Raw genomic sequence first — 13352 nt, 5'->3', positions numbered from 1 at the left:
AATTTTATGGATGATCAACTAAGACAGCCAAAAGTAAAATTGTTTTGAAAATCAAGAAGCTCCTTGGAATTATTTTCGTCAGAAGTAATTTGGGTTAGTTGTTCGATATACTGAAAAAAATCGAATTTTTTCACCGAAAGAGCTGCTTTGTTGTGATTTCTTGGAGACAGGAAAACGTTACCTCAGGCACAATTTTTTTAACGAAAGAAAAAATTTTCAATCGTAAACGTATAAAACCTATTGCGTCATTTCATATAAACAGCAAAATTCTGGGAAAACAATATTGTCAACAAAGTCAGAAAAAGATAAAAATATAGATTTTTGCCAATCAAACCTAAGATTATTATTATCTGAAAATGGTTATTTGATCATACTACTGTTCCATCTGGCATGAAAACATTAGCCTCAGCAATTTTTTTCTCCACAATTGTGAAAGGAAAATTTTTTTAAAACTGAATTCAATTAAGCCTAATTAATGTGACAACCTTAGAATTTCTCCTCCATTACAAGAACCATTGGAAAACGGGCCATCTTGCCTAACAGTGTCCTCGTAATAGTGTCTTTATAATATTTTGTTATTATTTTTATTGTTATTATTCTTTTTATTATTGTATAAATAGTGTTGGTTGATTTTACATCATTTCTCCTTTAATAAAAATTAGTTTCAAGTGATTACTAAAAAATTTAAGAACTTGGCCGAAAGTTCGTTCAAAAGTTGAAAGATGCCGATGCCCACATTTAGATTAACAAACCAATGAAGCTGCTAAAATCAACTTTCTAAATACATGTTGCTAAAATTTGACTATTAGCTGTAGTTATTATTTATAGATAAATCTGAAGGAATGACAAATCGTTTCTGGCTGGGAATTACTGATGTGGAAACACAGGGCAAATGGGTCAACTCACATGGCAGAGATGTAGAAGCACTCATGATGTGGGATAGTGGCCAGCCATCCAATCAAATTAACGAAAGTTGGAGCTTTGCGTTTGTTTCGTCGGGCAAATTTGTTTTCCATGACTCAGTTCCGGGAAAAGCTACATACGCGTGTTCTGTACCACAGCCTTTTTCACATCTGACTAACTGAATTGAAATTATACGCGTCTACATGTACAAAAGTGAACTATTTCAGAGAAGGTGGATCTGACTAACAGACCAATTAAAGGGATTAAATAAAAATAAGTGTTGTCCAATTTTGCAATGTATTAGATACAAAATTGAAAATCAGCTTTAAAAGTGAGTAGTCTCCACAAAAAATTGGCACTGGTAGACGCCTGTAATGAAATCAGCGAAGTAACTGCAAATGGAGTCCCAGAAGTAAAAATTTGCTGTCTCTTCTAATTTCTTAATTGAACTGAAAATAAGGATATGAAAATGTAATTATGCTTCTGTTAATATTGCACAACGTTAGAGTCCGAGTTTTGACTGGTTATCTTGTAAAGTTTTAAGACTCTTAACAATGGTGGTTATCCTGCATCGACAGACTATTATCTTTCAAGACATGGGTTAAATTATATATAACACTGCAAGGGTCTTGCAAGATTCTTACATGACCATGCAAGATGACCTCCAACCTGCAATAGAGTAAACCATAGCCTCCAGTTGACTGAATCTAAAATGACAATGCTGTGAATTTCTCGTGCGATGGTCAGACGACTACCGCTACACAAGGGGGGATGAGTGTTTGAGAGGTGAGGTGAAATGAAAAATAAATAAGCGAGCATTTAAGTTGAAGTCTTACAAGGACCCGTTCATGAGTTGTCCATTTTTTAAGGCAATTGATTGCACTTGTTGTATTGTTTTGGAGCCAAAACTCGGGGAAACCACCCGGAGTTGTCCCAGTGTATTACAGCTGTACCCGGTGGCAATCCCGGGTAGAGGTTTCTGGGCGAATTTTTGTAAGAAATGCGGTGATTGTGGTGCAAAAAAAATATTCCACCGCATTTTGTACAAAAATTCACCGCGAAATTCACCACATTTCTTGCAAAAATTCACCTCATTAGTTTTTCAACGTTTATTGAATCTGATTAAAAATCACAAGAATTATGCGTGCAGTACGTAACAGTTGGCGCAATGGAACAAGAAGTTGACGACATGTTGGAGGTGAGAGGTTCAAATCCGTGTACGGAGGTTTCTTTATTTTTTTGTAAGAATACGAAAACGAGGGGAAAATAAATAATTCACCGCATTCACTGAAAAAATGTAAGAAATACGTGGTGAAAATTATTTTTTTTCACCACATTTCACCGCATTTCTTTTGAAAATTCACCGCCAAACCTCAACCTGGGATCAGATTAAATTAATGACAAGAAACTTGCTACGCTAAAACAATTTTAAAAGAAGAATCAGCTCCGTGAGAAACTTTGATATAAAGAAAGGCTTACAGAGAGCCGAAATTTATTTTTTTAACAAATTGATTTAAGTTTGGAACTAGAAAACAAATTGAATGAGTCAATTCGCAGAAAAGTTAACTCTTTCGTACGGACGAAACCACTGATTTCGTATGTTTCAAACCAACCGCAATGGCAATCTTTTGTGTTCATAAACTTTGCTAATCGGAACTTTTTAAATTCTGACCAATGATACCGAAAGCTTGTTATTTAAAAGCAAGGAAATATAACATTCAGAAACTTTCTGTCGTTCAAAATTAGTTAATCTTCATTTTTGGTCGGTCTTCTGATCGAGAAATTTCTGTTTTACTATGAAGCCGCATCCCGTATCATTTTTTCTGCCTTTGAGTTCCTGACGTGAATTAGGAAGCAAAAATAGATCAAATCACATTGACGAGATGTAGGATCTTTCATGAACTGGGAAATTGGCTAGCCAATTAATCAAATAATCAAGAATTAGAGCTGTGCCCATGTTGAGGTACCATCCGGAAGCTACCTCTGATCAGACCAAGTCCAACGCATACGGTGTGTTCCCAGACCAAAATTACAGGGTCTGGGATTTGGTTCGAGCGCAAAATAGTATGATCAGAGTTCACTTTGGTCTGGGATAGTCTATGGGAATACTTCGTCGCATGCATACTTGATCCACGATGAACGTTCATCACATACATTGGTTTAAGCGTGTTCTGTACAAACATTCCTTCCACTAATGGCAATCACTCGATGTCCTCATGGCCAATGATTGGTTAAAAGTTTTCACGTTCTTCGCCTAAACAAATAAACTGATGTAGTCCGCACTAAATTTGGTCATTGCTCCGACTCGCCTTAGTGGGGGGGGGGACAATATACTCAAATGGTATTTTTGTTCAGGCAATTTTGGCCAATCGATATAATCATCGTAGAGTTGTGAGCGATAACATAAGGAAGCCTGTCCAACGTATAATGAAATTTAAAAGGTTTTTATATATTTGTTTTTTAAACGCGATTATCAAGGTTTCAAGTTTTTTTGAATAGTAGGTGATATTTCGTTGTTTTCAACCAAATTTTCTGTATTTTTCACCAATTTTTCGACAATCTTGATAAAATACATTAAAAGTGTTAACGGTGGTGTTTTTGGTTTTATCTTCGAAGATATAGAAGGCCTGCTGAATTTTTCGATCCGAGTTTTTTTTTCGTCTAGATTGTAAGCTAAGTTTTTCAAAGTTCAAGCTATTTTCGTCATAGTGGGGCCAAATATACTTTTTGAGCTCATTTTCTTTAAACTTGATAGAAATAGACAACTTTAAACTGCCATCGTACCCTTTTTAAGCGGAAAAAGAGAGCTAGTTGTACTCCGCTGGCTCTAAGAGTCGTCTGGAAACATAATTTTGACAGTTTTTGCAAATTTCAAATCGATTATTATCCAAAAAGCACTACTTTTTTTGATATACTGGAAAATTTTCTTTAAAAATTGCTCTAATTCGCATTCATTTGAACAGTTAAGTGTTTTTTCGGAGGCACACCAGTATCAGGTGATCTTGGTCTCACAATGGTTCCTAAGGGCAAAAAATTATAATTGAATTGGGAATGGCTCTTTTTAACAAATGTCGGCATTCATAGTCTTTGTGTAAGTTACTGACAAGATTTTCAAACCCGGAATCAATTATTAACAGATAATGTTTATAAAAATTGAGGCACATATTGTGGTTTCACAGTTAATCAATTGTTTATTTTTTGGATCTGACCGTTTGCTCTCACAAATATTTATGAACTTCTAATGTTTTGCTTTAATTTATTATACTTTCTGTTGTCAAATGTCTTAATATGACCCAATTAAAGATCCAATTGGCTATACCAAGAGGTGTAATTGAAATTAGGCTAGGTTTTCAGTCGTTACCGAATATCTCTTATTACTTTGAATATATTTGTTTGAAGAAAATGTCGGTCCAATTTTGACCTTTGCTACAATTTAAATTATTTCTCTCAATTTCTGTTTTAGTCTCTGTAAAAACAGACCGAACACCAAATCATGTGAGTAATAACTTAAAGTTTGTAACAGTGTATCTTTAAAAAACAGGTTCTTGGTTTCGATACGTCGGGTTTTCAAATTAGCTTTGACTTTTTGGTCATAACTGAACATTTTATAGGTTCATTTTTTCCTTGTCGAATTACCAGCTTATTAAAGAAAAGCAAATGATCAGTATAGGTCCAATTGAAGGGAAGCAAAGTTGGGGAATTGTACAGAAAAAGCGTATCTGAGTATGTTAATGCTATTTGTTGAATAGTTTATGCTTTTGAGCTGAGACACAGTTCTCTCACAAAGATTAGTTGTTTCCTGTTTGCCCATATTTGTCGTTCTTTTTGTTGCTGTATGTCAAAAACCTGATAATAATAGGTCTCGTTTGCTTCCCCAGGACATATATCTGAACCTATTCAAAGATTTGAGTTTAGAGCTATATGATCAAATTAAATTTTTTTTAAAAAGAGATTTTTCAATTGTCTCTTTTTTGCTCTCAATTTATCATCATGGGATTCAATCTCTCTAATAACCAGTTTCAGTAAATTTTGTTGCGGTTCAAACTTTTTCTCCCTTGGTTATATACTTTGACTGACGGCTTCCACAATTTTATTTCAAAGAAGTTTCGAGATCTTTACACTGTTCAATTTTTGGGTTTCTTTTAGCTGTCATTTTTTCGTAGTCCTTTCATAAGGAAGACCCTTCGAGCTTCAGCATCAAAAACAAAAAAAACAAGTGATGTTTTACAGTTCTTGCAGTTAATATCTTATTAATATAGTTCCTTGAACACTTTGGTTTTGTGATTTTTTTGTGAACTTTTGGCCTCTGCCTGTATTTGTTGTTATTTTTGCAGTCTCTCGTTTTAGCCTACTTGAACATAAGCGCAATGCGCTTTCCAAGTTGTCGCAAATTAATACATCTCTTCCTGTTGAAAGGTTTTGTCTGTTATGACTTCTGAAAGCATTTTTTAAAAAAACTTAATTGCGTTTCTGAGCTTTGCCATTTTTTCAGTCGTTTTTCGGTCGATTTGAAGCTTATTCTCTGTAGAGACAGGTTAAAACCCAATTCTTTTAAACTATAAAAAAATTTGTATAGCAGTTGTTGGTTTCAACCATTTTTTTCTTGCCTTTGTTGCCACCGTTACTACGAGATTTCATAAAATTTCGAGATTTTTTTAATTTCTGTACGGTTTAAAGGATTTTTGTTTTCTTTTATACAATAATGGTACGTCACCAAGGCTTCGAAATATTAGTCAATTCAACTGTTTTAATGCTCATAGTGATAAGTTCATGGTTTTTACGACCTCGCGGCCATTTCACGCAAAGGTTAAATGAATATTGACTTTGCCGGCATTTGTCCTTCTGTTTGCAGTCGTATGACGTACACTGAATAATGACAAGTCTCAATTGCTTCCTATAGAGGCATAAAAGAACTCTTTGTGATTTCATTTAATGGTTCAATATCTTAATCACCGCAAATAATGTTTTTAAAAATAGAAAAGTATTTTTGGACTCCGCAACTTTTTGATTTTTTTGTCGACCTGTTACCCAGTAGCATGGAAGACAGTTCCCAAATCTTTTTTAATGAAAGCATAGGCTAAATTGTTTTGTTGCGGATTTTCTGAAATGAGTTTGGTTATGTTCCTATTCTTTTTAAATAAAGATATCGTGTTCTGTTCTCAATTAGTTTTTATTATTTCATTTTTGTGATGGTCATTTCTCGTATGATTTTCCAGGTTTGAGTTTGTTATGATTTTCTTTAATGTAGACATCGATTCTCGGTCAAAATTAATGTTTGTAATTTGATTATTTTTTTACTATCTTTTCTAGTAGTCCCATTAACAACAAGTTTCATCGGTCCTCTAGCATGGCATTATTGTATTCCATCTCTCGTTTGTTCAACGATATAATTGCTTTTGAAAGTTTTTGTTCTCTTCAACATTTGGTAGCCAATTAAGTCAAGAATGTGGTTGTGGGGTCGAAACAATATGTGCGTACGCACTTTACCGAGCCTCCTTGTTTGTTTAAGCGCGCGAAGAGAAGCGCTAAAAGTTGGTGAAAAATTGGGCCCCCTCATTTAACAGAGTGAGCCCTCATTGCCAAATTCATGGTGATTTTTTCTGCCTTTGATCAGTGAAAAAACGGGGAATGGGATATTAGTTTAAAACTTGATTAGGCAAGCACATTTTTTGCACTAACTGGGCAGTAAAAAATTGAAAGTGGTATTTCAAATTCTACTGGACGCTATAAAGTACTCAAAAAGCCCTAGAAACTGTCCTAATAATAGCTTACAAAAAACAAAAACTGCTCAATTTTGTATGTATTTTAGGCATTTGTACGCGCCATAACTCTAAACTATTCGAGATAAATCATTGAGATTTTTTCATCAATTTTTCCAGCTTGGCCATGGTAATGTTTGCCAAAAAACTTTTGCTCAAGTATTAGCATGGGGCTAAATTCTTTGCAAAAATGGTACATTTTAGATAAGTTTTGCTTACCCATTTTGATGTAAAGACAATTATGAGGGAATTCTGAGGACTTTATTGCGTCAAGTGGAATTTGAAGCACCACATTAAGAGTTTTAAGCGGTATTCTTATTATGTCCCTGAAAACTATAGTTAAAAACATTCGCCTAAATGCTGCACAAAAGGTGTTAGCTTAATCTAACATCATATTATCCGTGATAAAAATGTGATCAACGATCGGCGCACCAGGTTTTTCTTTTGAAGGGAACACATTTCAAAAATAAATGTTTACACTATGTCACTGGGGGGCGACGGCACTTTAATCGGAGGAAAGCAATTTTACGTTTGACAACAAAAGCAAGAAAAACAAAATTATTGATCGGTAACCCGAAAATGATAATTTTATCCCCATTTTAGTTTTCGAAAAAAATCAAGGATGCGAAGCAAAAGCAGTTCTTAAGCGCTAAAAGTTTTTTTAGATCCTGGGACGATTTTGCGAAAACTCATGAATCTTCTAGCAATTAAGAATTCTTTCGCAAAGCTTCCCGGGTATTTTTTGCTTTAAATCGAATCTTTAAAACGTAATACTTCTAAACCAAATTTTGAAATTCAAACAAACAACAATGGATTAAAAAAGGGTCTACTCTATTTTATAAAAGTTATCCGTAAAATTAAAAGAAATTTGAAAAATTTCAACGGTTAAAGAAATCCAAGGGTTTATTATAACTGACTGGTCAAGGGTATCAGAGGTTGCAAATGAAATTCAAATCTTGTACAATAGATTTTTGCCTGAAGTTAACTTTCACGGTGAAGTGCTTTGTTTATCTCCTGAAAATAGGTTCCAAATGTATCATCGATGCAAAAGTTCAGTTTTTGAGAATTTTTTTGTATCTCATTGAGTGCGTTCCAGCATTGCTTGTATCACGATGAATATCAAAACATTTAGTTTCTTCTACATCTACTATTCAATCACCTGCAAATTTTTAAGCAAAAAATCGTTTTACATCCAATTTGGAGGTAGGGTTTTGCTCTGACAAATGCTGAAGATAGGAAATATGAACAATATGCTCAAAAATGTGCCGAAATAGGTATCCAGTTTGTACCACTCGCGTTTGAATCTTTCGGGGGCTACTCAGATTTGGTTCGAAAAACTTTGAAACGTATAGCATTGCTTGCCGATAACCGAAACTTTCAACCAGCTGGTTTATCAATTGCCTACAATCGGTTATCTCAAGGAGTCTCAGTGACTTTAATGCGAGGTTCAGCCACAATGCTGATCGCCAGAGATCCCCTGTTATGAGATTCATTCCTGCGACAACACCCTCAGCCTCACAATGGTTAATTTACAGTCTTGGCTCTCCCAATTATAGTTGCCCAGTTATTGCTGTGCGCAAATTTGCTTGTCACCCAATGAGTGGGGACAATGCTCATTTCTTCCGTTCGATCCGATTGTGTGGGTTGATGATGACGAAATTTTGAAGACGCGATTGTGAGGGTTTCTGGGAACAAATAAAAGGCAAATACTCAATTGCGTGGGCACCATGGTGATTTGTGGGCACAAGGCTGATCGCAAGAAAACTTTCTGAGAATCGACTGAACTTAGAAATGATTTCAACCATGATTTCCCCAACCAAGCATATCTTGGAAAAATGTTTTTTTTTACAAAAAAAAAAATTTAGCAGCCCTTCGAATCCATCCATCGAAGCCTTTTTGATCAAATAATGAATTAAAAGTGATGATATATAGTGGTCTCGTCATCATTCTGTAAATTAAGTTAAAGATGTTCTCAAGATTAGAGATATTTTTGCTAGTCACGTCATGTCTTGAAAATAACCCAATCTGTCATTGACAGTAATGTTTGTAAAGCGGCCGGTTCCTTTCTGATTATTAATTGCGTCTTTTAGCAATTTCGCTCAGTTTGAAACCAGCATAATTGAAAAATAATGGACAGCTGACGTTCGTTAAGTTCTGAAGATTTATGCAATTAAAACATCATTACGTATTTATGTATTTGTTTCTTTTGCCATAGATTTCAAATCATTTTGGTGCCCAATGACGGTAAGCATCAAAGGATCTCATTTTCAAAAATTTTATCATCCAGATTATTAAAAGAGTCGAAGAGTTATAATGAAAAAATGTTCACTTTCTTGAGTTTGTTTTATTGGGCCCTTTTCGCAGTGGTGCCAACTACGTCAACTTTGAGGACGCTAAGGGACAATTTCGATTCAAAATTACTAGACAATTTCGCCCAGGTCAACGTTCACCTTAATTCCCGTTCTAAGGTCAGTGGTAACTAGCCTTCAAAAGTATTGAAATGCAAATACCTCTTACCAAATTTTGCGGTGAAAGTCTTGAAATTTTTGTTTTTGTAAGATCAACACAACTTTTTAGGTTGATCTTTCGTAATCTTAGAACTGCCATCGCATTTACTGTATAACTATGCAAGCAACTTCTATGGTTTGCGTTAAAAATATGTTGAATATGGCTGAAATTAGTAACAAAATCCCCTTCTCTTGAGAACTCTAATAACCCTCCTTGTCTCCCACCACCGAATCCTTATCATCATTTTTCTTTTCGAAAAATTACAACCCTGATCCTAGATCAGAAGTCGACTTGTAAAAAAGCATTGGTAGACTGATATCGGGTTTTTTACCGCTGTCGACCGATGGTGATAAATGAGTATTAAAGTACAAACAGTGAACTTTTTTTGCTTGTGTTAGACCATGTTTTAAACAAGAACAGCACTGGTTGAAAATGGTCTGACCGATAATTGCTGAGCGTCGATCAAAAATGAGAGGCCGACCAGGTGATCCCAAAGTTGGAGGGACTCAACCATGAGAATCCTGATTATTGTCGTAGTTGACAAAGAAGGGTTAACAGATGATGGTTAGTGTTGACCACGGTTCGACAACAATTCAACATCTTACAGAACTTCCAGTATCTTACAATATAACCTTGTGACTGCAAGATATTAAAAGGTAGCCGTTTGTAACATGGGGTAGGCAACCTATTCAAACTTATTAATTCGCTATAGGCTGCTTGAAAGACAAATAGTTAGTAGTTGATAGCCACTGTGCAAATAATTATCTTAAACCTGGTTTTGAGCCTGCAATTAATTTGCCCTTTTAGTGAATTGTACGTAACTTTTTTAAAAAAAACAGCAAAGAAATTGTTTAAATGGTTGAAGTTTTATGTATTGAAAGTGATCTAAAAATTTTTTAAGGAAAACTATAACAATTTTTAAAACATTTATAAAAATATGAAAATTTGATACGATTCTAAAATAGCATTCTTTAGAAACATAAGGCCTTGTAATGGTCAGAAAAATTATGACCACGGATGCACCAAAGTCTATCTGAAATGTCGCATTCAAAAAATTCACGTTGCTATTAATTTATCAAGTGAAACTTTTTGGAACAGATAAAATCACAATAAAAAACTTGGTAAACCGAAATTTGACCGTCTTTGACCATTATTGTTTTTTTTTTCGGGAACATTACTTGCAGCTCAATTCGTTTTTGGGTATACAGTGTAGTTGTAGTTTTCGTTTTTCTCAATGCAGAAAAAATGCACGACAAAACTGAATAATTTTTGAATTTTTTAAATCATCCAATAAAAAAAGCGGTTCGACTTCGATGAAAAGATAATGGTTGACCAATATTGAGTCTGAGAAACAGTCGAGATTGATCAATTTATATCAAGTATTGATGTCGATGAATTGAATAAAACTGTAGCAGTCGAAATACTGGATGTACACTTCCAACCAACCAGAGACTGAGAAGACACTATTCTCTTACATAAAGCGCACGCTTCACTAACTCTAGTCAGTCTGTTAGTTTAGATACACCATGTGTATACACTTGACTTCGGTACTATAATGTACTACCACCGTATTAACAGAAGTTTTTTTCTGTGTTTTACAGAGTTTTTACGCAGTAATAAGTAGCCCTACCCCTTAAGGCTGTAAAAGGAGCGCACAACAGGTCTCCCTTAACTGGTGCGACCAGTGAGTTAACAAACTCTAACCGTAAAAAGATATCACACAAAACACACTATTCTCTTCTGAGAAAAAGACTTCGAGCTGTTTATATAAAACTTTACACTATTTTTATGCTTAAAATTTAGAAAACAGGGAACAGAACCCCAACAAATAATTATAAAAAAATAACATACAAACATTCGTAACAATAAAATGAGCCATCACACTGGCCAATCGTCATTAAAATCGAAAATATATTTCGAAGAAATAAAATTAGTCGTTCTTACGCATTAGAACAAATGTCTCATGCATTAAATTCGAATATTCAAAATCACACAATATCAACACCAAGATGAATTACAATTTCTCATAAAACAAGCAAAACAGCTCAAATATCACTACTTTGCAGTAGAGCAACAGCCTCTCCCCTCTTTAACGGTCAGAGCTTCACAAGTCTCACGGACTGGTTTTCCTTCATATTCAATTGAAATGTCAGGAGCTCAACTCACAAAAGGCTCAACTCTTTTTGTTTGCGATACCCTCAAAAATAATAATATTTCACTCATCTATGACACTTTATTTAATCCATTATCAGACACACTATTTGAATTCCTTAAGGCAGTATGGACAGAATTACAACCCTTTTATAGAACTGGTGCATTTATAAAATCATTATTTAAAATTCTGAAATGTCTAGCGTCAACACTAAATAACGCAGCTTTACATTAACGAAAAGAAAGCGTGCACAAAATGGCTGGACAGGAAATTGAAGAATTCACTCACCTTATAAAACATATATAAGCTCTGCAAAAGAAGCAAATTTACCACAAGAGGAGATATTAGACTCCCTCGCCTTTTTATCCTGGTACATGCACAGATTTTGGAAAAATTTAGTAAGACATATTTTTCAGGCTACCAAAATTTATTCCCAGCACATACACCTAATTAATAGATCAACTATCAGAAACACTACACAATGTTTATTATCCAAATTGTTCTCCGGAATATTTTGTAACTATCACAGAAGTACCGTCAGAAATTATACAAAACTAAAAATCGATAGAAAAAATAGTGAAATTAAAAATTATAATGCCAAAAACCAACCATTTGCATTCTCAAACTTTACAAAAAAAGACGAATACATCACTTGAAGCATCACCAATAGAAAACATAGATATAGTCAATTCAAGGCCGATGGACTCTATTTAAAATGAAACCACAGAAACTGATTTTGATTCCACGCTGTTAGAGTTGAACACTTTTTTCCATCACGCACTGTAAATACTCTTTCACTAATTGATCTTGAAAACAATGACAATGATACTAAAAATATTAATAATAATATTAATTATAAAAATAATAATATTAATAATAATAATAATAATAATAATAATAATAATAATAATAATAATAATAACAATAATAATAATATTATTAATAATAATAATAATAATAATAATAGTAACAAAAATAATAAAAATAAAAATAATAATAATAATAATAATAATAATAATAATAATAATATTGAGGTAATTAATGATAGTAATAACAAAACAAATATATACAAAAATCATAGAATTAGACAAGCTGTGAACTCAACTAAATTGACCCAAAAATCAGATCCGCTGAACAGAAATCTTCCACTACTACCAAATTTAAATACACAATTACCATGCATACAAAAGACACAAGTCAGTACTTTTTAATACTCCACCAGTTATTTTGAATACATCAACTTAACCAGCTTGTGCAAGCAACCAAAATTTTCAATTAACCCCCACAACAATTAGTAAATTTTGTTAGACAATTTTACTCACAAACCACTCAACAGACAAAAACGCCCCAGCCCTTATTATTTACAAGTAGTGTCTATACAAACACCTTCACCAGTTATTAGAAGTTTTACAAAAATGATAAACACTTACTTAGGAGGCTCAGTGACCATGCAGCACTCTTTAAGACCGTTTGATGGTACTGATCCCATGTACACTGCGGAAGCGCTATCACAGCGAATATGATAATGAAATTAGGACCCAAACTAGTCGACTCACCGTATCATGAGGCATGGATTCTAAAACCAATTACCATGATAAAGGCGTTTAAATTATAACTGCATTTGTAAAATCATTATTTAAAATTCTGAAATGTCTAGCGTCAACACTAAATACCGCTGCTTTAAATTAACGAATAGAAAGCGTGCAAAAAATGGCTGGACAGGAAATTGAAGGTTTCACTCACCTTATAAAACATATATAAGCTCTGCAAAAGATGCAAATTTACCACAAGAGGAGATATTAGACTCCCTCGCCTTTTTATCCTAGTATTTGCGCAGATTTTGGAAAAATTTAGCAAGACATATTTTTCAGGCTACCAAAATTTATTCCCAGCACATACACCTAATTGATAGATCAACTACCATAAACACTGCACTATATTTATGATCCAAATTGGTCTCCGGAATATTTTGTAACTATCACAGAAGTACCGTCAGAAATTATACAAAACTAAAAATCGATAGAAAAAAT

General features: G+C 33.9%; 1 protein-coding gene across 1 annotated transcript in view; it reads left to right on the top strand.

The window, feature by feature from the left end:
- Positions 1–13352, top strand: part of LOC142347996 (uncharacterized) — a 45493-nt gene that overhangs the window by 8089 nt on the left and 24052 nt on the right. Inside the window, exon 2 of the mRNA XM_075399159.1 lies at positions 829–972. Within this exon, the coding sequence (XP_075255274.1) occupies positions 829–972 (144 nt within the window). The remainder of the gene's footprint in view (positions 1–828; positions 973–13352) is intronic.

The sequence above is a fragment of the Convolutriloba macropyga genome, chromosome 10 (assembly GCF_964194025.1).
Source record: "Convolutriloba macropyga chromosome 10, txConMacr16.3, whole genome shotgun sequence".
Lineage (NCBI taxonomy): Eukaryota > Metazoa > Xenacoelomorpha > Acoela > Convolutidae > Convolutriloba > Convolutriloba macropyga.
The sequence above is the reverse complement of the archived record's forward strand: the minus strand, read 5'-3'. Positions and strand labels throughout refer to the sequence as shown.